This window comes from Oncorhynchus clarkii, chromosome 27 (genome assembly GCF_045791955.1).
Source record: "Oncorhynchus clarkii lewisi isolate Uvic-CL-2024 chromosome 27, UVic_Ocla_1.0, whole genome shotgun sequence".
Lineage (NCBI taxonomy): Eukaryota > Metazoa > Chordata > Actinopteri > Salmoniformes > Salmonidae > Oncorhynchus > Oncorhynchus clarkii.
Genome location: NC_092173.1, coordinates 17,890,699 through 17,910,096, shown reverse-complemented (window position 1 = coordinate 17,910,096; position 19,398 = coordinate 17,890,699). Strand labels below are relative to the sequence as shown.

The 19,398-nt window shown below is 42.7% G+C and overlaps 1 protein-coding gene across 1 annotated transcript in view; it reads left to right on the top strand.

Moving 5' to 3' along the window:
• Nucleotides 1-18,906, top strand: part of LOC139385694 (protein unc-119 homolog A-like) — a 36,609-nt gene extending 17,703 nt beyond the window's left edge. The window contains exons 2-5 of the mRNA XM_071130966.1: nt 13,496-13,609; nt 15,824-15,917; nt 16,782-16,954; nt 17,145-18,906. Coding sequence (XP_070987067.1) covers nt 13,496-13,609; nt 15,824-15,917; nt 16,782-16,954; nt 17,145-17,257 — 494 coding nt within the window. The 3' untranslated portion in view covers nt 17,258-18,906. The remainder of the gene's footprint in view (nt 1-13,495; nt 13,610-15,823; nt 15,918-16,781; nt 16,955-17,144) is intronic.
• The last annotated feature ends 492 nt before the right edge of the window (nt 18,907-19,398 follow it).

The following is a 19,398-nucleotide window of genomic DNA, read 5'->3' as shown; positions in this document are numbered from 1 at the left end:
ACACAGTGATATACTGTATCTAGATGAGAGCCAGAGGACACAGTGATATACTGTATCTAGATGAGAGCCAGAGGACACAGTGATATACTGTATCTAGATGAGAGCCAGAGGACACAGTGATATACTGTATCTAGATGAGAGCCAGAGGACACAGTGATATACTGTATCTAGATGAGAGCCAGAGGACACAGTGATATACTGTAGAACAAGAACAATCCATCCATATGTACACACGCACAGACAAACCACAGGGCCTGTCAAACCACAGGGCCTTGTATTAGATCAGCTAATACAAAGCATCCCATATAGCACACACTGATATACTGTATCTCGTCTAGAGACAGAGGACACAGTGATATACTGTATCTAGATGAGAGCCAGAGGACACAGTGATATACTGTATCTAGATGAGAGCCAGAGGACACAGTGATATACTGTATCTAGATGAGAGCCAGAGGACACAGTGATATACTGTATCTAGACGAGAGCCAGAGGACACAGTGATATACTGTATCTAGATGAGAGCCAGAGGACACAGTGATATACTGTATCTAGACGAGAGCCAGAGGACACAGTGATATACTGTATCTAGACGAGAGCCAGAGGACACAGTGTTATACTGTATCTAGATGAGAGCCAGAGGACACAGTGATATACTGTATCTAGATGAGAGCCAGAGGACACAGTGATATACTGTATCTAGATGAGAGCCAGAGGACACAGTGATATAGTGTATCTAGACGAGAGCCAGAGGACACAGTGATATACTGTATCTAGACGAGAGCCAGAGGACACAGTGATATACTGTATCTAGACGAGAGCCAGAGGACACAGTGATATACTGTATCTAGACGAGAGCCAGAGGACACAGTGATATACTGTATCTAGATGAGAGCCAGAGGACACAGTGATATACTGTATCTAGATGAGAGCCAGAGGACACAGTGATATACTGTATCTAGATGAGAGCCAGAGGACACAGTGATATACTGTATCTAGATGAGAGCCAGAGGACACAGTGATATACTGTATCTAGATGAGAGCCAGAGGACACAGTGATATACTGTATCTAGATGAGAGCCAGAGGACACAGTGATATACTGTATCTAGATGAGAGCCAGAGGACACAGTGATATACTGTATCTAGATGAGAGCCAGAGGACACAGTGATATACTGTATCTAGATGAGAGCCAGAGAACACAGTGATATACTGTTTCCGGCGGATCCTAATTCACACAGAACGATCCATAGAGCTCGACTCACACTCTGTGAAGCCCATTTCTATCCCACTCACAGTATCTACCGTGCATAAGCACATACAATAAGACCTAGAGCTCATATTATTATCAGGTGCCAGACTGCTTCCGTTAGGATGACATGCTTCCTCACAAACAGGGAACAAAAACGTTTATCAGTTATGAATTCTATCAATATTAGAGTTGGTTCTCATGAACTGTCTAATGTCACCCACCTGTCATTTTAATATCACCTTTTAGTCATTACAGGTTGATGAATAGCCAGCCACCTGTATGGCAATTGTCTTGTGATGCAGTACACACACACACACACACACACAAACGCACACTGACACACACGCTGAAGTCAGCAAGACAACAGTGGTACTCTGTGTAGACTAGACTACAAAGTCAACTGGCCTTTTAACTGCACAGTGCAGTGGCATCCCTCAAGTCTCTGCCAAGTAGCTCCTGTCTGATATCTGCACAGCCAGCAGTTTGAAGGAAGTGTTTTGGTGAAGTTCATTACAGAGAGAATCCCTCTGCTTTGAAGAGTAAGCAGTAAGCCACTGCTCAATGTTCTGACTCACTGAACCATGCTGGTACTGGAACATCAATACACCTGACATTGTAGGCATTTACAAGAATTTCGCTACACCCACAATAACATCTAGCTAAATATGTGTATGTGACCAATGAAATGTGATTTGATTTTTTTATTTATTATTATTATTAAACCTTTATTTAACCAGGAAGTGCTCATTGAGATTTAAAATCTCCTTTTCAGGAGCGTCCTGGCCAAGATAGGCAGCACCAAGTCATTACAAAAATGACAGACAAACAACATGAAGAACTACAAGTAATCTAGTAAAAACCATAGAATTCACAAGAGTATAACAAAATCAAAACCAGCTCATTAAAAACATTGACAGGTCAGGGAATCAGTCTCAAAATCATTCATCAGTGATTTAAAAACACCAATCGGGTCAAGTTCTTCCAGTTTAAAAGTATTTTGTAAGGTGTTCCAAGACGATGGCGCAGAGTACATAAAAGCCCTTTTACCAAATTCAGTTCGGACATTTGGAACACTTAGCAGGATAAAGTCCAGTGAACGAAGAGAGTACCCACCACATTTCTGAACAATAAAAATGAACAAATAAAAAGGTAGTAAACCCAAAATGGCTTTGTAAATAAAAGTATACCAGTGACTGAGCCTACAAGTGACTAGAGAAGGCCAGCCAACCCTGGTATACAAAGTGCAGTGGTGCGTAAGGGTTTTACAGTTTAAAATAAATCTCAAAGTGCCATGGTAAAGAGTGTCAATTGATCTCAAACACTGAGCGGAAGCATTCATATATAAAATATCCCCATAGTCTAGTAAAGGCAAGCTAGCTGTAGCTGATACTAGCCTCCTTCTGGCTTCAAAAGAAAAACAGGCCTTATTCCTAAAATAAAATCCCAATTTCAGCTTCAATTTTTTTGTAAATTGTTGACTATGCAATTTAAAAGAGAGGCCGTCATCAATTAAAATTCCAAGATATTTATATGAGGTCACAACCTCAATCTCAATGCCCTGACAGGTCATAATAGGTGAAAAGTTCAGAGGTCTATTTCTTGCTTTAGAAAACACAATTTGTTTAGTTTTGTCAGTATTGAGGATAAACTTCAATTGACACAAGGTATGTTGAACTGTATAAAAAGCATTTTGCAAGTTTTGGAAAGCTTTTGTAAGAGGCAGCAGTAAATAACAGTATCATCAGCATAAAAATGAAGTTGCGCATTTTGGACATTTTTGTCTAAATTATTTACAGTGCCTTGCGAAAGTATTCGGCCCCCTTGAACTTTGCGACCTTTTGCCACATTTCAGGCTTCAAACATAAAGATATAAAACTGTATTTTTTGTGAAGAATCAACAACAAGTGGGACACAATCATGAAGTGGAACGACATTTATTGGATATTTCAAACTTTTTTAACAAATCAAAAACTGAAAAATTGGGCGTGCAAAATTATTCAGCCCCCTTAAGTTAATACTTTGTAGCGCCACCTTTTGCTGCGATTACAGCTGTAAGTCGCTTGGGGTATGTCTTTATCAGTTTTGCACATCGAGAGACTGAAATGTTTTCCCATTCCTCCTTGCAAAACAGCTCGAGCTCAGTGAGGTTGGATGGAGAGCATTTGTGAACAGCAGTTTTCAGTTCTTTCCACAGATTCTCGATTGGATTCAGGTCTGGACTTTGACTTGGCCATTCTAACACCTGGATATGTTTCTTTTTGAACCATTCCATTGTAGATTTTGCTTTATGTTTTGGATCATTGTCTTGTTGGAAGACAAATCTCCGTCCCAGTCTCAGGTCTTTTGCAGACTCCATCAGGTTCTCTTCCAGAATGGTCCTGTATTTGGCTCCATCCATCTTCCCATCAATTTTAACCATCTTCCCTGTCCCTGCTGAAGAAAAGCAGGCCCAAACCATGATGCTGCCACCACCATGTTTGACAGTGGGGATGGTGTGTTCAGCTGTGTTGCTTTTACGCCAAACATAACGTTTTGCATTGTTGCCAAAAAGTTCAATTTTGGTTTCATCTGACCAGAGCACCTTCTTCCACATGTTTGGTGTGTCTCCCAGGTGGCTTGTGGCAAACTTTAAACAACACTTTTTATGGATATCGTTAAGAAATGGCTTTCTTCTTGCCACTTCCATAAAGGCCAGATTTGTGCAATATATGACTGATTGTTGTCCTATGGACAGAGTCTCCCACCTCAGCTGTAGATCTCTGCAGTTCATCCAGAGTGATCATGGGCCCATTGGCTGCATCTCTGATCAGTCTTCTCCTTGTATGAGCTGAAAGTTTAGAGGGACGGCCAGGTCTTGGTAGATTTGCAGTGGTCTGATACTCCTTCCATTTCAATATTATCGCTTGCACAGTGCTCCTTGGGATGTTTAAAGCTTGGGAAATCTTTTTGTATCCAAATCCGGCTTTAAACTTCTTCACAACAGTATCTCGGACCTGCCTGGTGTGTTCCTTGTTCTTCATGATGCTCTCTGCGCTTTTAACGGACCTCTGAGACTATCACAGTGCAGGTGCATTTATACGAAGACTTGATTACACACAGGTGGATTGTATTTATCATCATTAGTCATTTAGGTCAACATTGGATCATTCAGAGATCCTCACTGAACTTCTGGAGAGAGTTTGCTGCACTGAAAGTAAAGGGGCTGAATAATTTTGCATGCCCAATTTTTCCATTTTTGATTTGTTAAAGTTTGAAATATTCAATAAATGTCGTTCCACTTCACTATTGTGTCCCACTTGTTGTTGATTCTTCACAAAAAAATACAGTTTTATATCTTTATGTTTGAAGCCTGAAATGTGGCAAAAGGTCGCAAAGTTCAAGGGGGCCGAATACTTTCGCACGGCACTGTATATAAATAGCGAATAAGAGAGGACCAAGTACAGAGCTTTGGGGCACACCATTACAGACAGACAATTTAACAGACATGAGCCCATCAAATTGAGTGCACTGAGTTCTATCAGACAGATAGTTAACAAACCATGCAACTGCATGCTCCGAAAGACCTACACTCGACAATCTCTGCCTTAGTATAGCATGATCAACTGTATCAAAAGCCTTAGAGAGATCAATAAAAAGTGAGACACAGTGCTGTTTTTTGTCAAGGGCTTCAGTGACATAATTTAAAACCTTCATGGCTGCTGTAATTGTGCTATGCTTCTTCCCGAAGCCCGATTGGTACATTGATAAAATAGAGTTAGTAAATAAAAACTATTTTAGCTGTTCACTCACAAGGGTTTCAAGTATTTTCACCAGGGGGGACAGCTTTGAGATTGGCCTATAATTATTTATTTGATTTTGACTACAGACTGATACAATGCAGGTTCATTTGTGCTCTGTCCTGCTGCATACTGGAAGTGTGCTTGGACCAATCAGACTGAATTTAGACAGAGACAAATGTATTAATTACAAAACAATACACACACACACACATACACAGAGACACACATACATACTTTACACACACACACACACTCGCATACTTATTCATATACCCTCCATAGATGCGTAGATCACCTGGGCCACCTTGCTCAATGATATCAATGCAGGTCAACTCCTGGTGGGATGGCAGAAATGTCCTTTTGATGGTTTTCTCTGTAAATTAAGCCATAGCTTTGTTCATCTTTATTAGCCTAGTTACTCCAGGGAATACTGGTAAAGGTCATCATGGACCAGGTCGTTGCTGTGATCCGGTTAATGGACAGAACTGTTTTAACATTCAATTACAATGTATAATATTCCTCTTCTCCCCTCCCACCTCTCATCCTTTTCTTCTCCCCTCCCACCTCTCATCGAATCCTCTCCATTCTTCTCTTCCTCTCCTCTTCTCCCCTCCCACCTCTCATCGAATCCTCTCCATTCTTCTCTTCCTCTCCTCTTCTCCCTTCCCACCTCTCATCGAATCCTCTCCATTCTTCTCTTCCTCTCCTCTTCTCCCCTCCCACCTCTCATCCTTTTCTTCTCCCCTCCCACCTCTCATCGAATCCTCTCCATTCTTCTCTTCCTCTCCTCTTCTCCCCTCCCACCTCTCATCGAATCCTCTCCATTCTTCTCTTCCTCTCCTCTTCTCCCTTCCCACCTCTCATCGAATCCTCTCCATTCTTCTCTTCCTCTCCTCTTCTCCCCTCCCACCTCTCACCGAATCCTCTCCATTCTTCTCTTCCTCTCCTCTTCTCCCCTCCCACCTCTCATCGAATCCTCTCCATTCTTCTCTTCCTCTCCTCTTCTCCCCTCCCACCTCTCATCAAATCCTCTCCATTCTTCTCTTCCTCTCCTCTTCTCCCCTCCCACCTCTCATCAAATCCTCTCCATTCTTCTCTTCCTCTCCTCTTCTCCCCTCCCACCTCTCATCAAATCCTCTCCATTCTTCTCTTCCTCTCCTCTTCTCCCCTCCCACCTCTCATCAAATCCTCTCCATTCTTCTCTTCTTCTCCTCTTCTCCCCTCCCACCTCTCATCGAATCCTCTCCATTCTTCTCTTCCTCTCCTCTTCTCTTCTCCCCTCCCACCTCTCATCAAATCCTCTCCATTCTTCTCTTCCTCTCCTCTCCTCTCATCATTTTCTTCTCTCCTTTCATCTCTTCCTCTCCTCTCCTTCTCTCCTCTTCAAGGATAACCATTCAGATGAATCGGAAGTGGAACCTCTTCATGTTGAATATGATGATTCACGCCATATTTGTTGTGACTCTGTCTTTCTGTCCCTCTCTCGATGTTTTAGACGTAAATCACAATCTTGTGTTGTCGTTCCTTGTGAGGAAATATACACAATGATCACTTAAATGACCCTTAAAGTACAGCGGATGAGGTGTGTTAGGATTTTAACAGCGGCTATTACTGTTCTTATGTCCATCTATTATGTACATGCAGGCCTTACTCAGTGAGGAGAGAGAATGGAGAGACATTTAGGAGCTGTGATTGCAGGGCTTTTTGGTGACTCGTTGGGTATGACATTTGTTTACAAGTAGAGTACATTTATTTCTATGCAAATGTTCACACCGTCTGGATCACGATGAGGGAAATTAGCGCAGGTTAATTAGTATAGTGTGTAATGTCTGATGACATTCTCCCTCCATCTGTAATTCTGGCTGACTTAGCGTGTGTGTGTGTGTGTGTGTGAGTGACTTGGCGTGTTGCAATCCCTCCTCTGCAGGGCATCTGTCGGTAATCTGTCCAGTCAGCTTCAGATTTAGAATCACACACGTTTTGCAGTGCAGTGTTTCACCGGGCCAAAGATTCAATTTAATGCAGGCAGCCATGTAGTGTATTCTCTCCCTACCTACCTGCCCACTGGACTGGATGAGTGGGCAAAGCTAAAGCTGCAACAGAAATCAATCAGGAAGTAGAATTCCCAATGAGGAAGCTGACATGATCACTTATATGATGTGTGGTGTATATTGTGTATCTGGATGTGTAGCGAAGGGAATACAATATTAGGCTACATGAATAATCAGGGATGGCTGATTAACGTGGCCCACGCCATGTTAGTTGAAATGATTGAAAAACTCATGCTCATACAAGCATTATAGGGAGTCATCATGACAGTCTCTGATGGAACAGGGTCCATGTGCCTTTTGGCATTGCCTGCACAAAGGTCTCTGATGCTATCTTACTCTGAGCCTTCAGCATTTCAGACCCTGTTACTTCAGATGGCTCAATGACTATTGGACCTACAGTAGGTACAGATAATGTAGTATTATCATTGTCATCTTTTGTGATGAGCAATGGAGTATTGGTCACTTTGGATGTGTCTCAATAGTCTCTCCTCGTGCCCTTCCGGCAATCTACACTGACATGAATGAAATGAACAGGTGAAAGCATCCTCCATAATTGATTTGTCTGTGTTCAGATCAGTAATGGGGAGGAAGCCACTTTAGACTATTGAGATGCGGCCTTCTTTGTACTATGGGTCATGGGGACGACTACTGAGATGCAACCTTTGTACTGCAGTATGGGTAGTGGGGCTCATACAATTTGCTCGTGGCGCTCCTGTTTAGCTAGCTGATCTGTAGCCGTCTCATGTTCTGAGAACATCACTCTTATCAGACATCACAGTCACTGTAAAGAAGGTAAGGCTGCCATGTGCCAAGAACATAGTGCCAGTGTTGCCAGGGTAACGGCGCCTTCAGTTCCAACACACTGTGGTTGTAGTTGTCATGGCTGTAGAAATGTGTGTGGAGCCTTTGGGGTTGAGTGACAGATTGGAAAAAGGGACATCGATTATAGAAATTGAATGGTCATAATAACGTAATTTCTTACAATTTTGAGTACGGCACAGCATTATTTTTTCAACCAGAGATTGAATGTACACTTGACTTTTCTTACACTGTGATGCAGCATGGTTGTGTGTTGATGAGGATTTAAGGGCCGCACTATTCTGATCTCCCACTTGTTAGCTGATGCCTGGACACAGATTGGGCCTCTGATCTAAAGTGTTAGGTGTTAGATAACACCTACCGTATGGCACCAGAGTCAGAGTGTAAATGAAGGTCATTCAGTCACTACACATATAACTGACCTACAATCATGTTATAGAGCTGTAATAGTCTACAGTGTTTTGTTATGAATATTTACCTTCTAACACTGTAGGTCTGTTCTATAATTCTTTGTTTATTATTGAGGGGACAGCAACATTTCATTTGAAATGTATTATTTCACACCGATTTGAACCTGAATGACCTGTGCTCCCCAAGGAGGAAAAGGTTAGCCTCAGAGCTGTAAGTTAGTGTTTGGACTCAATGGGCAATTATTTAAGATATACTGTAGTGTGCAGCCCTCCATATTCCTACTGTTTGTTTACCACATTTACCCCTAAAACACTGTGTTATTCACCTACAGCTACAGTATCTACAACAACACTCCAGTATCACTACACATTGTCCATTTGGTATTGGCACTGACCTTGAATATAGTTGACATTCTTCTGTTTTTGTCTTTTTCTTCCTCTCTTATTTCTCAAGTTTCTATATTTTTATGTTTGTATTAGTTATACTGTCTTGATATTGAATACTGCACTGTTGGATATGGCTTACAGTTAAGCATGTCACTGTACATGTGCATGTGACATCAAACTTGACTCTGGCATAATCTGGCACCCTCAGACCACTGTAACCCTCAGACCACTGTAACCCTCAGACCACTGTAACCCTCAGACCACTGTAACCCTCAGACCACTGTAACCCTCAGACCACTGTAACCCTCAGACCACTGTAACCCTCAGACCACTGTAACCCTCAGACCACTGTAACCCCCAGACCACTGTAACCCCCAGACCACTGTAACCCTCAGACTACTGTAACCCTCAGACCACTGTAACCCTCAGACCACTGTAACCCTCAGACCACTATAACCCTCGGACCACTGTAACCCTCGGACCACTGTAACCCTCGGACCACTGTAACCCTCGGACCACTGTAACCCTCAGACCACTGTAACCCTCAACCTTACAGTAGGTTGGCCTCAGAAGTAAAAATCACAGAATTTGTGGTTGCTGGTTTAAGTTGGAGAGCTACATGTACAGTACATCTGTTGACTGGTCTGTTATTCCAGCAGACATGTGATGTTGTGTGGCTATCCCAGTGCTGAGTGCTTTCCCATCAACTCCACTGAGACAACCTTTCTGGACTTAGACATAGAGCCCCGGTCTTACATATTAAAAAGGTCCATTATCCCACCAGTACAGAATACACACGCACGCACACACACACGTACAGTATATACAGTTGTTACTATCTATCTGTGGGTGTAGTAGTACTGTGGTGTGGATTATAATGACAGGTGGGTCGTAGGTGAGATGGAAAGTAGCCAGGAGACCCAGTCACAACTCACAAGGGAATTACTGCCATCTACACGCACACACACACACACACACACACACACACACACACACACACACACACACACACACACACACAGCAGAGTCCAAAGCCTGCTACCAATTATATTAATGAACCTAACAACACCGGGGCCTGAGCAGGGAACGAGGGCGTCGTCTTAAGACCTCAGCAGGTTTGTGTGAAGGCCCTTTGAGTGCAACACTCCCCCCTCCTCCACTCACATAGACACACACACGTATGTGAGCGCACACATACACACACGCGTGCATGCGTATACACAAACACACACACACGACCTTTCATACTCACTTACACATACACACACCTCCCCTCTCTCCATGTAGCACAGCTAGGTAACAGGAAGGCTAAAAATATCTCCTGGCCATTGGCTAGCCAGTTTGGTCCATCTGCTTCCTAACCCTTAGGTAAGTAAAGAACTGAAGAGAGAGAGACAGAGAGAGGGAGAGAGAGACAGAGGGAGACAGAGAGAGACAGAGAGAGAGAGAGACAGAGAGAGACAGAGAGATCTCAGGGAATTAGACCAAAGTTCTCAATTGGTACAACATATATAGAGTACTGTACACACTACAATTACTTAGGTTTAAAAATAAGCTCAAATAGACACCTTAATGAGGCAGTGAATTAATTTAGAGAGAAAGCACGCAGGGCATTCTACGCCATTAAAAAGCTAATTGAAATTGAAATACCTATTAAAACTAATTGAATATGTCATTGAACCAATTGCAGCGAGGTGTGGGGTCCACTTGCAAAACAAGATTTCATCAAATGGGACAAACACCCCATTGAAACCCTTCATGCAGAGTTCTGTAAGATTCTCCAACATGTCCAGAGGAAAACTACAAACAATGCATGCAGGGCAGAATTAGGCCAATATCTACGAATAATAAAAACTCAAAAAAGAGCAATTCAGTTTTGGAAACATCTAAAATACAGTGACTCCCTCTCACATCATTACCAAGCCCTGCAATGCCAAGAGCTGAGCAAAGAAAAGAGTCCACTCATCTAGCTGGTCCTGAGGCTGAGTTCACAAACCTGTTCTACTAACACACGCCTCAGGACCAGAACATCCAATCAATCAGAATAAACCAAATTACAACACAGTCAAAACAAAACTACATTGCTTATTGGGAAACACAAGCACACGCACAAAGCAAAATGCTGTGCTATCTGGCCCTAAATCGACAGTACACCGTGGCTAAATATTTGACCATGGTTACTGATCAAAACCAGTGAGCACAGCCTTGCCATTGAGAAGGGTAGACACAGGAAAACCTGGCTCCCTGTAGCAGAACCTGATACGGAGCTGCATTTCCTGACAAAATTTAAAAAATTAAAATAATTAGTGTCATTTTCCCAAATTTGAAACCCTTAGAGAGAGGAAGAGACAGAGAGAGACAGAGTGAGAGAGGATGAGAGACAGAGAGAGAGAGACAGACAGACAGAGAGAGAGAGAGAGAGAGAGGAAGAGAGACAAAGAGAGAGGAAGAGAGAGAGAGAAAGAGAGGGAGAGAGAGGAAGAGGCAAGAGAGAGAAAGAGAGAGTGTGCACTATTTGTTTTGTGTGTGTTTGAGGGCTCGACGAACTCTCACTAGAACATGCTCGTACTATTCTACCTCAGTACAGTTTTGACATGAAGTTATATCAAAGGCTTAGAGGCAGGTGCCCACCAGTAGATTCCATTAATGGGACGCAGGTAGGGAGGGGTGTATGAAAGGGGTGTAGTGGTCAATGTGTGGGGTGGTGTCGGGGGAATGGAGGTTATAGTACAGCAAAACCTATAGTTTCCCCAAATCCCCTTAGCGTCTTCCAATCTGTCCATATGACGCTGAAACAATGTAAGCCTCTTAGTCCTAATCCACAGCCTGTGGGGAGGTGAGTGTATGCCACAGGGCTGTAGATGCTGTCCCTTGGGCACAGATCTGCAAAAAGGGTGCTATCTAGAACCTCAAAGGGTTCTATGCATTTCCCCATAGGATAACCCTTTGAAGAACCCTTTTTGGTTCCAGCTAAAGTATTTTGTGTTTCATGTATTATCCTTTCCACAGAGAGGGCTCTACATGGAACCAAAAAGGATTCTACCTGGAACCAAAAAGGGTTCATCTATGGGGACAGCCGAAGAACCCTTTTGGAACCCTTTTTTTCTAAGGGTGTGGGATCAGCGTACAGTACCCTCGACCCAAACCTTAGGTTATGTTGGCTGGCCCCCTGGTGTTGCCCTGGTGTTGCCCTGGTGTTGTCGACAACATGCTCCAACCAACTGAGCTGTATTGGAACCATACGTGTTTGTCAGTGTTCTATTTCTGTCCTAATATTTTCCCTTCCACATATTCCAAGCTGTCAGTTCTGTGAGAGGGCCTTATAGAAGTGTCTCATATTCCAAGCTGTCAGTTCTGTGAGAGGGCCTTATAAAAGTGTCTCATATTCCAAACTGTCAGTTCTGTGAGAGGGCCTTATAGAAGTGTCTCATATTCCAAGCTGTCAGTTCTGTGAGAGGGCCTTATAGAAGTGTCTCATATTCCAAACTGTCAGTTCTGTGAGAGGGCCTTATAGAAGTGTCTCATATTCCAAACTGTCAGTTCTGTGAGAGGGCCTTATAGAAGTGTCTCATATTCCAAGCTGTCAGTTCTGTGAGAGGGCCTTATAGAAGTGTCTCATATTCCAAGCTGTCAGTTCTGTGAGAGGGCCTTATAGAAGTGTCTCATATTCCAAGCTGTCAGTTCTGTGAGAGGGCCTTATAGAAGTGTCTCATATTCCAAGCTGTCAGTTCTGTGAGAGGGCCTTATAGAAGTGTCTCATATTCCAAGCTGTCAGTTCTGTGAGAGGGCCTTATAGAAGTGTCTCATATTCCAAGCTGTCAGTTCTGTGAGAGGGCCTTATACAAGTGTCTCATATTCCAAGCTGTCAGTTCTGTGAGAGGGCCTTATAGAAGTGTCTCATATTCCAAACTGTCAGTTCTGTGAGAGGGCCTTATAGAAGTGTCTCATATTCCAAACTGTCAGTTCTGTGAGAGGGCCTTATAGAAGTGTCTCATATTCCAAGCTGTCAGTTCTGTTAGTGTGACACAAAACACTGTGGGCCTGCATGTTATCACAGAGAGGTTATGTGGTTATTGTCAGTGTCACATCTTGGCAGACTCAAGGATTAGAGGAGTAAAAATAGCTATTTCTGTCTCTGTGTTAGGTGAGGATCTGACAGGCTGGCCAGGTGGCTGGATGGGGCAGGGTCAGAAGAGCTGAATCAGTGTACACAACACTGTAACAACTGCATAATTGTCTTTTAACATAGATTTTATTTATTGTAGTCCAGGTGTACCAAGTGTCACGTTCTGACCTTAGTTCCTTTGTTTTTGTCTGAGTTTTAGTATGGTCAGGGCGTGAGTTGGGGTGGGCAGTCTATGTTTTTATTTATTAATTTAATTTTATGTGGGTTTTTGAGTTTGGCCTAGTATGGTTCTCAATCAGAGGCAGCTGTCAATTGTTGTCCCTAATTGAGAATCATACTTAGGCAACCTGGGTATCACTTTTGGTTTGTGGGTGTTTGTTTCCGTGTGAGTGTTTGGGCCACATTAAAAGGTGTTCTGTAGAGTATGTAGCCCTCCTGTATTCAGATTAAAAGGTGTTCTGTAGAGTATGTAGCCCTCCTGTATTCAGATTAAAAGGTGTTCTGTAGAGTATGTAGCCCTCCTGTAGCCCTCCTGTATTCAGATTAAAAGGTGTTTTGTAGAGTATGTAGCCCTCCTGTATTCAGATTAAAAGGTGTTCTGTAGAGTATGTAGCCCTCCTGTAGCCCTCCTGTATCCAGATTAAAAGGTGCTCTGTCTCCTTTCTGTTTCAGACTACCTATGTTCCCCAGAGGAGAACGTTCACATGATCGATTTCACACGGTTCAAGATCCGAGACATGGAGACAGGGACGGTGCTGTTTGAGATCACTAAACCCCCTGTACCAGGTATGGGCTATGTCGAAACTATCATATTATACAGCACAGATATTAGATACATGTCCCCCATTATAATGTATTTAATCAAGACATGGAGACAGGGACGGTTCTGTTTGAGATCACCAAGCCCCCAGCACCAGGTCAGTATTAGGCCTGTCTGTACTATGTACACGACCGTTCAAAACACTACAAAACACTACAATAGTCATTTACAGCATTAGCAATGTCTACACTGTATTTCTGATTTGATGTTATTTTAATGGACAAAAAAATTGCTTTTCTTTCAAGAACAAGGACATTTCTTAGTGACCCCAAACTTTTGAACGGTAGTGTATAACCGTTAGTATTTGTGTCCCCTAACATATTCATAGATACATGTTAACATATTCTCTATTATTAGACCCTAGGATATATGACTTGTGGCACTAAACTATAGGTCATAGCCTCTGATGACGAATAGGTTTTAAGACCTACAGTATGTGTGAGCAGCTTATACAGTTGAAGTCGCAGGTTTACATACACTTAGGTTGGAGTCATTAAAACTCGTTTTTCAACCACTCCACAAATTTCTTGTTAACAAACTATAGTTTTGGAAAGTCGGTTAGGACACCTACTTTGTGCAATTCACTGTATCACAATTCCAGTGGGTCAGAAGTTTACAAACACTTAGGTTGGAGTCATTAAAACTCGTTTTTCAACCACTCCACAAATTTCTTGTTAACAAACTATAGTTTTGGAAAGTCGGTTAGGACACCTACTTTGTGCAATTCACTGTATCACAATTCCAGTGGGTCAGAAGTTTACATACACTAAGTTGACTGTGCCTTTAAACAGCTTGGAAAATTCCAGAAAATTATGTCATGGCTTTAGAAGGTTCTGATAGGCTAATTGACATCATTTGAGTCAATTGGAGGTGCACCTGTGGATGTATTTCAAGGCCTACCTAAAGGCCTACCTAAAATCTCAGAAAAAAAATTGTAGACCTCCACAAGTCTGTCTCCTAGAGATGAACATACTTTTGTGCGAGAAGTGCAAATCAATCCCAGAACAACAGCAAAGGACCTTGTGAAGATGCTGGAGGAAACAGGGACAAAAGTATCTATATCCACAGTAAAACGAGTCCTATATCAACATAACCTGAAAAGCTGCTCAGCAAGGAAGAAGCCACTGCTCCAAAACCACCTTAAAAAGCCAGACTATGGTTTGCAACTGCACATGGGGACAAAGATTGTACTTTTTGGAGAAATTTCCTTTGGTCTGATGAAACAAAAATAGAACTGTTTGGCCATAATGACCATCGTTATGTTTGGAGGAAAAAGGGAGAGGCTTGCATGCCGAAGAACACCATCCCAACCGTGAAGCACGGGGTGGCAGCATCATGTTGTGGGGGTGCTTTGCTGCAGGAGGGACTGGTGCACTTCACAAAATAGATGGCATCATGAGGTAGGAAAATTATGTAGATATATTTAAGCAACATCTCAAGACATCAGTCAGGAAGTTAAAGCTTGGTCGCAAATGAGTCTTCCAAATGGACAATGACCCCAAGCATACTTCCAAAGTTGTGGCCATCACAAAGCCTTGACCTCAATCCTATAGAGAATTTGTGGGCAGAACTGAAAAAGCGTGTGCGAGCAAGGAGGTCTACAAATCTGACTCAGTTACACCAGCTCTGTCAGGAGGAATGGGCCAAAATTCACCCAACTTATTGTGGGAAGCTTGTGGAAGGCTACCTGAAATGTTTGACCCACATTAAACAATTTAAAGGCAATGCTACCAAATACTAATTGAGTGTATGTACACTTCTGACCCACTGTAAATGTGATGAAAGAAATAAAAGCTTAAATAAATCCTTCTCTCTACTATTATTCTAACATTTCACAATCTTAAAATAAAGTGGTGATCCTAACTGAGCTAAGACAGATAATTTTTACTAGGATTAAATGTCAGGAATTGTGAAAAACTGAGTTTAAATGTTTTTGGCTAAGGTGTATGTTCATTTCCGACTTCAACCTCTGGGTTAACTAGGCCCAGGCAGTAATATGCATGATTCATGAATGAATTACTCCTATTAGCTATGTCGCCATTGAGAAGGTGTTATTTCGCTGTGTGAGTTGATCATCTAAGGCTCTGAAACAGTGTCTATTCAGAGAGGTACACAGCAGAGAGGCCGCGCTTCAAAACAGCAGGCTTGTTAACGCGGTATCTTTTGTGACACTGTGGCAGCGGGCGAAAAGAAGGACTTGGACCCCAACGGAGGCCGCTTCGTCCGTTACCAGTTCACCCCCGCCTTCCTGCAGCTGCGCCAGGTCGGAGCCACGTAAGTCAGAGCTAAGATGGCCGCCAGGGTGTGTGGGTGTGTAAGAATGGTGGTGCGGTGGACACTCAGTGCCCTGCTGCTCTACGAAGAGGAGACAGATGGGGAGGGCTATTCTCGGAGAGTGAGAGGAGGTGAGAGTGTGTGCATGCCTACGTGCTTGCATGCGTGTTTGTGAGTGACAGATACCAAGGAGCCAGGAAGGCCGTACAGTTGGGGGCAGAGAGAGAGGGAGAGAGAGAAAGAGAGAGGGAGAGAGAGAAAGAGAGAGGGAGAGAGAGAAAGAGAGAGGGAGAGAGAGAAAGGGAGAGAGAGAAAGAGAGAGGGAGAGAGAGAGAAAAAAAGAAGGCAGAGAGGGAGAACGAGAGAGAGAGACAGAGAGATGAGGAAAAGGACATTCGGGCCAGTTGTTATTAATTACTGCAGTGGGCTATATTAGTAGTCTTAAACAAATCTACTTTGAAACCAAAGTATACACCTCACACACATGGTTATGGGCTTAAAAAAAGAAGACACCTGTACTATTTCAGATATAAAGTTGAAATGTTTGTAGTTTGCATCCCAATACTACACTTTATATAGATCATAGAAGACTGAAATATAACAACATTGTTTGACATAGAAACACCAGATGTTTGACTGTTTAAAATTATCTTTATTAATTAGGAAATTCTGAAAAATATGAATAACATTCCACCCATGAGGTCAGTGTTTCATTGGACTGCAGGAAAGGGCTACAGAATGGGGGCAGATGAGGAGACATGGAATTATACTTCCGTTCTGCATCAAACTATGACAAACTAATGATGTAAGTGTGCTTCCAAGAGTTTATCGGATCTCTCTGTCCCCCTGTCCTCTCTGACACAGTGTGGAGTTCACAGTGGGAGACATGCCCATCAACAACTTCAGGATGATTGAGAGGCACTACTTCAGAGAGCAGCTCCTCAAGAGCTTTGATTTTGAGTTTGGTTTCTGTATGCCCAGCAGCAAGAACACCTGTGAACACATCTATGAGTTCCCCCCTCTGTCAGAGGACATCAGTGAGTATAGACACTCATAGAAACAGAGACACAGACATAGCACACATGCATGCATTTCCTGTACCCATACCAGACAGTCCCACACACACACACACACACACACACGCACACGCACACGCATTCACTCAAACACACACACTTACACAAGCACACACACACTGATGTGTCCTTGCTCTCCCTTCTTCCTCAGTGCGTGAGATGATCCTGCACCCATACAAAACGCAGTCCGACAGCTTCTACTTTGTGGACAACAAGCTGGTGATGCACAACAAGGCAGACTACTCCTACAGTGGGAGTCCATAGGACCACAGGACCCCCCTAGACACCTAGATCCATCCCAACTCCAACTCAATCCCACCCCCCCCATGGGACCACGGACAGACAGACAGACGAACCTGCTGACAGATGACGAATGGAGAGATGTATGGACGGACTGACAGGTCACAAGCAGCAGGGCTGATGGACAGCCTCTCACACTCTCCGCAGCTTTATTTCTCCAACCAGAATTCCCCCATTGCTTGTTATCGCCTCAATTGCAATCCCCTACTCCAAGTCTCTTGCAATGACCTCTCAACTTATGTTTCTGTGTCTGATAGAGAGTGTTGTAGATGTGTACACAGTCTAGCATACATAAACACACACAGACCTTCGCTATGGGACACGTCTGATGTGGCCTGATCTAGACCAAATAAAAGCACAACAAGTACAGTATGTAAGGGCCAGTAACAATGAATAAGATTGAATGTCTAGTCAGTGTTTTCTGAAGGGCTCAGTCAATCTACTAAAGAGAAAAAGAGAGCAGGAAAGAGAGAAAAGGGAGAGACAAAACAAATTGAGAGAGAGAGAAAGAGAGATAGAGAGAGGGTCTGCTTATCTGCCCTTCATCTCATTAACATTAAGCTATTTAAACAATAGAGACAGACAGACCCGCCAGTTGTCGGTCGCAGGACCAAGTGACACAGACACACAATTCTCTGACATCCTCAAAACATGTATTCTAGTCGAGCAAGCAGAACCTATATATTTCTACTAGGGTTCAGCAACTTTTTTTTACTCTTAAAGAAAGTCAAAAAAGTGTATTGAATTTCTAATAAATAGCCATTAGCTCTGAATGACTCGATGTCCCTGATAGGAATAGTACTACTGTTTGATGAAGTTCTTTGTCGATCACCATTCCACTAGAAACCAGTCGAATGCCATTAGGGTACAGTAAGTCGTAGAATGGGACAGGTACTCTTTTACAGTGAATGTGTCGTATTTAGGCTTGTAAAATTCTAGCTTTCCCAAAATTCCCTGGTTTTCCAAAAGTCCCGTTTGGAGGATTCCTGCATTTCTTATTCCAACCTGATTCTCGGAATCTTCCAACCTGGATTTCCGGAAAACTTGGGAATTTTAGGAAAGTTAGTAAAATTTTGCAATCCTAGTCGTGTTTATTTCCGTATACTCATAGTTTTATGTTCTAAAGTATTTTTTTAAATAGCCACTTTGAGGAGTTAAAAGTAGGTGAAGGATAGTCATATAGGAATTCAAAACCAGATATTCATTTTGATATCCAGCACATACTATTTAGTCTCAAGTGATCTGCAGATTTATTTAAAATAAATGTGGTTTTTGTAAATTAAAACTAAAAATAGTGTAAAGTTTAGATGGTTGAAATGCCACTTTGAGAAATAAATATGTGATTTTTTGGGAAGTCTTGAAATGCGTCTTGTGGTCTTTATTCACTTGATAGGAAGATGATGATATGTGGGAATAGCCAATCACAGTGCATTCAGAAATTATTCAAGACCCCTTGACTTTTTCCACATTTTGTTACGTTACAGCCTTATTCTAAAATGGATTCAATTGTTTTTTTCCCTCATCAATTTACACACTATAACCCATAATGACGAAGCAAAAACAGGTTTTTAGAAATGTTTGCAAATATTTAAAAAATAAAAACTGAAATATCACATAAGTATTCAGACCATTTATTCAGTACTTTGTTGAAGCACCTATGGCATCGATCATAGCCTCGAGTCTTCTTGGATATGATGCTTCAAGCTTGGCACACCTGAATTTGGGGAGTTTCTCCCATTCTTCTCTGTAGATACTCTCAAGCTCTGTCAGGTTGGATGGGGAGCGTCGCTGCACAGCTATTTTCAGGTCTCTCCAGAGATGTTCCAACGCGTTCAAGTCCGGGCTCTGGCTAGGCCACTCAAGGACATTCAGAAACTTGTCCCGAAGCCACTCCTGAGTTGTCTTGGCTGTGTGCTTAGGGTTGTTGTCCTGTTAGAAGGCGAACCTTCACCCCAGTCTGAGGTCCTGAGCGCTCTGGAGCAGGTTTTCTCTGTATCTCTGTACTTTGCTCCATTCATCTTTCCCTTGATCCTGACTAGTCTCTCAGTCCCTGCCGCTAAAAAAACGTCCCCACAGGGATGGTACCAGGTTTCCTCCAGACGTGA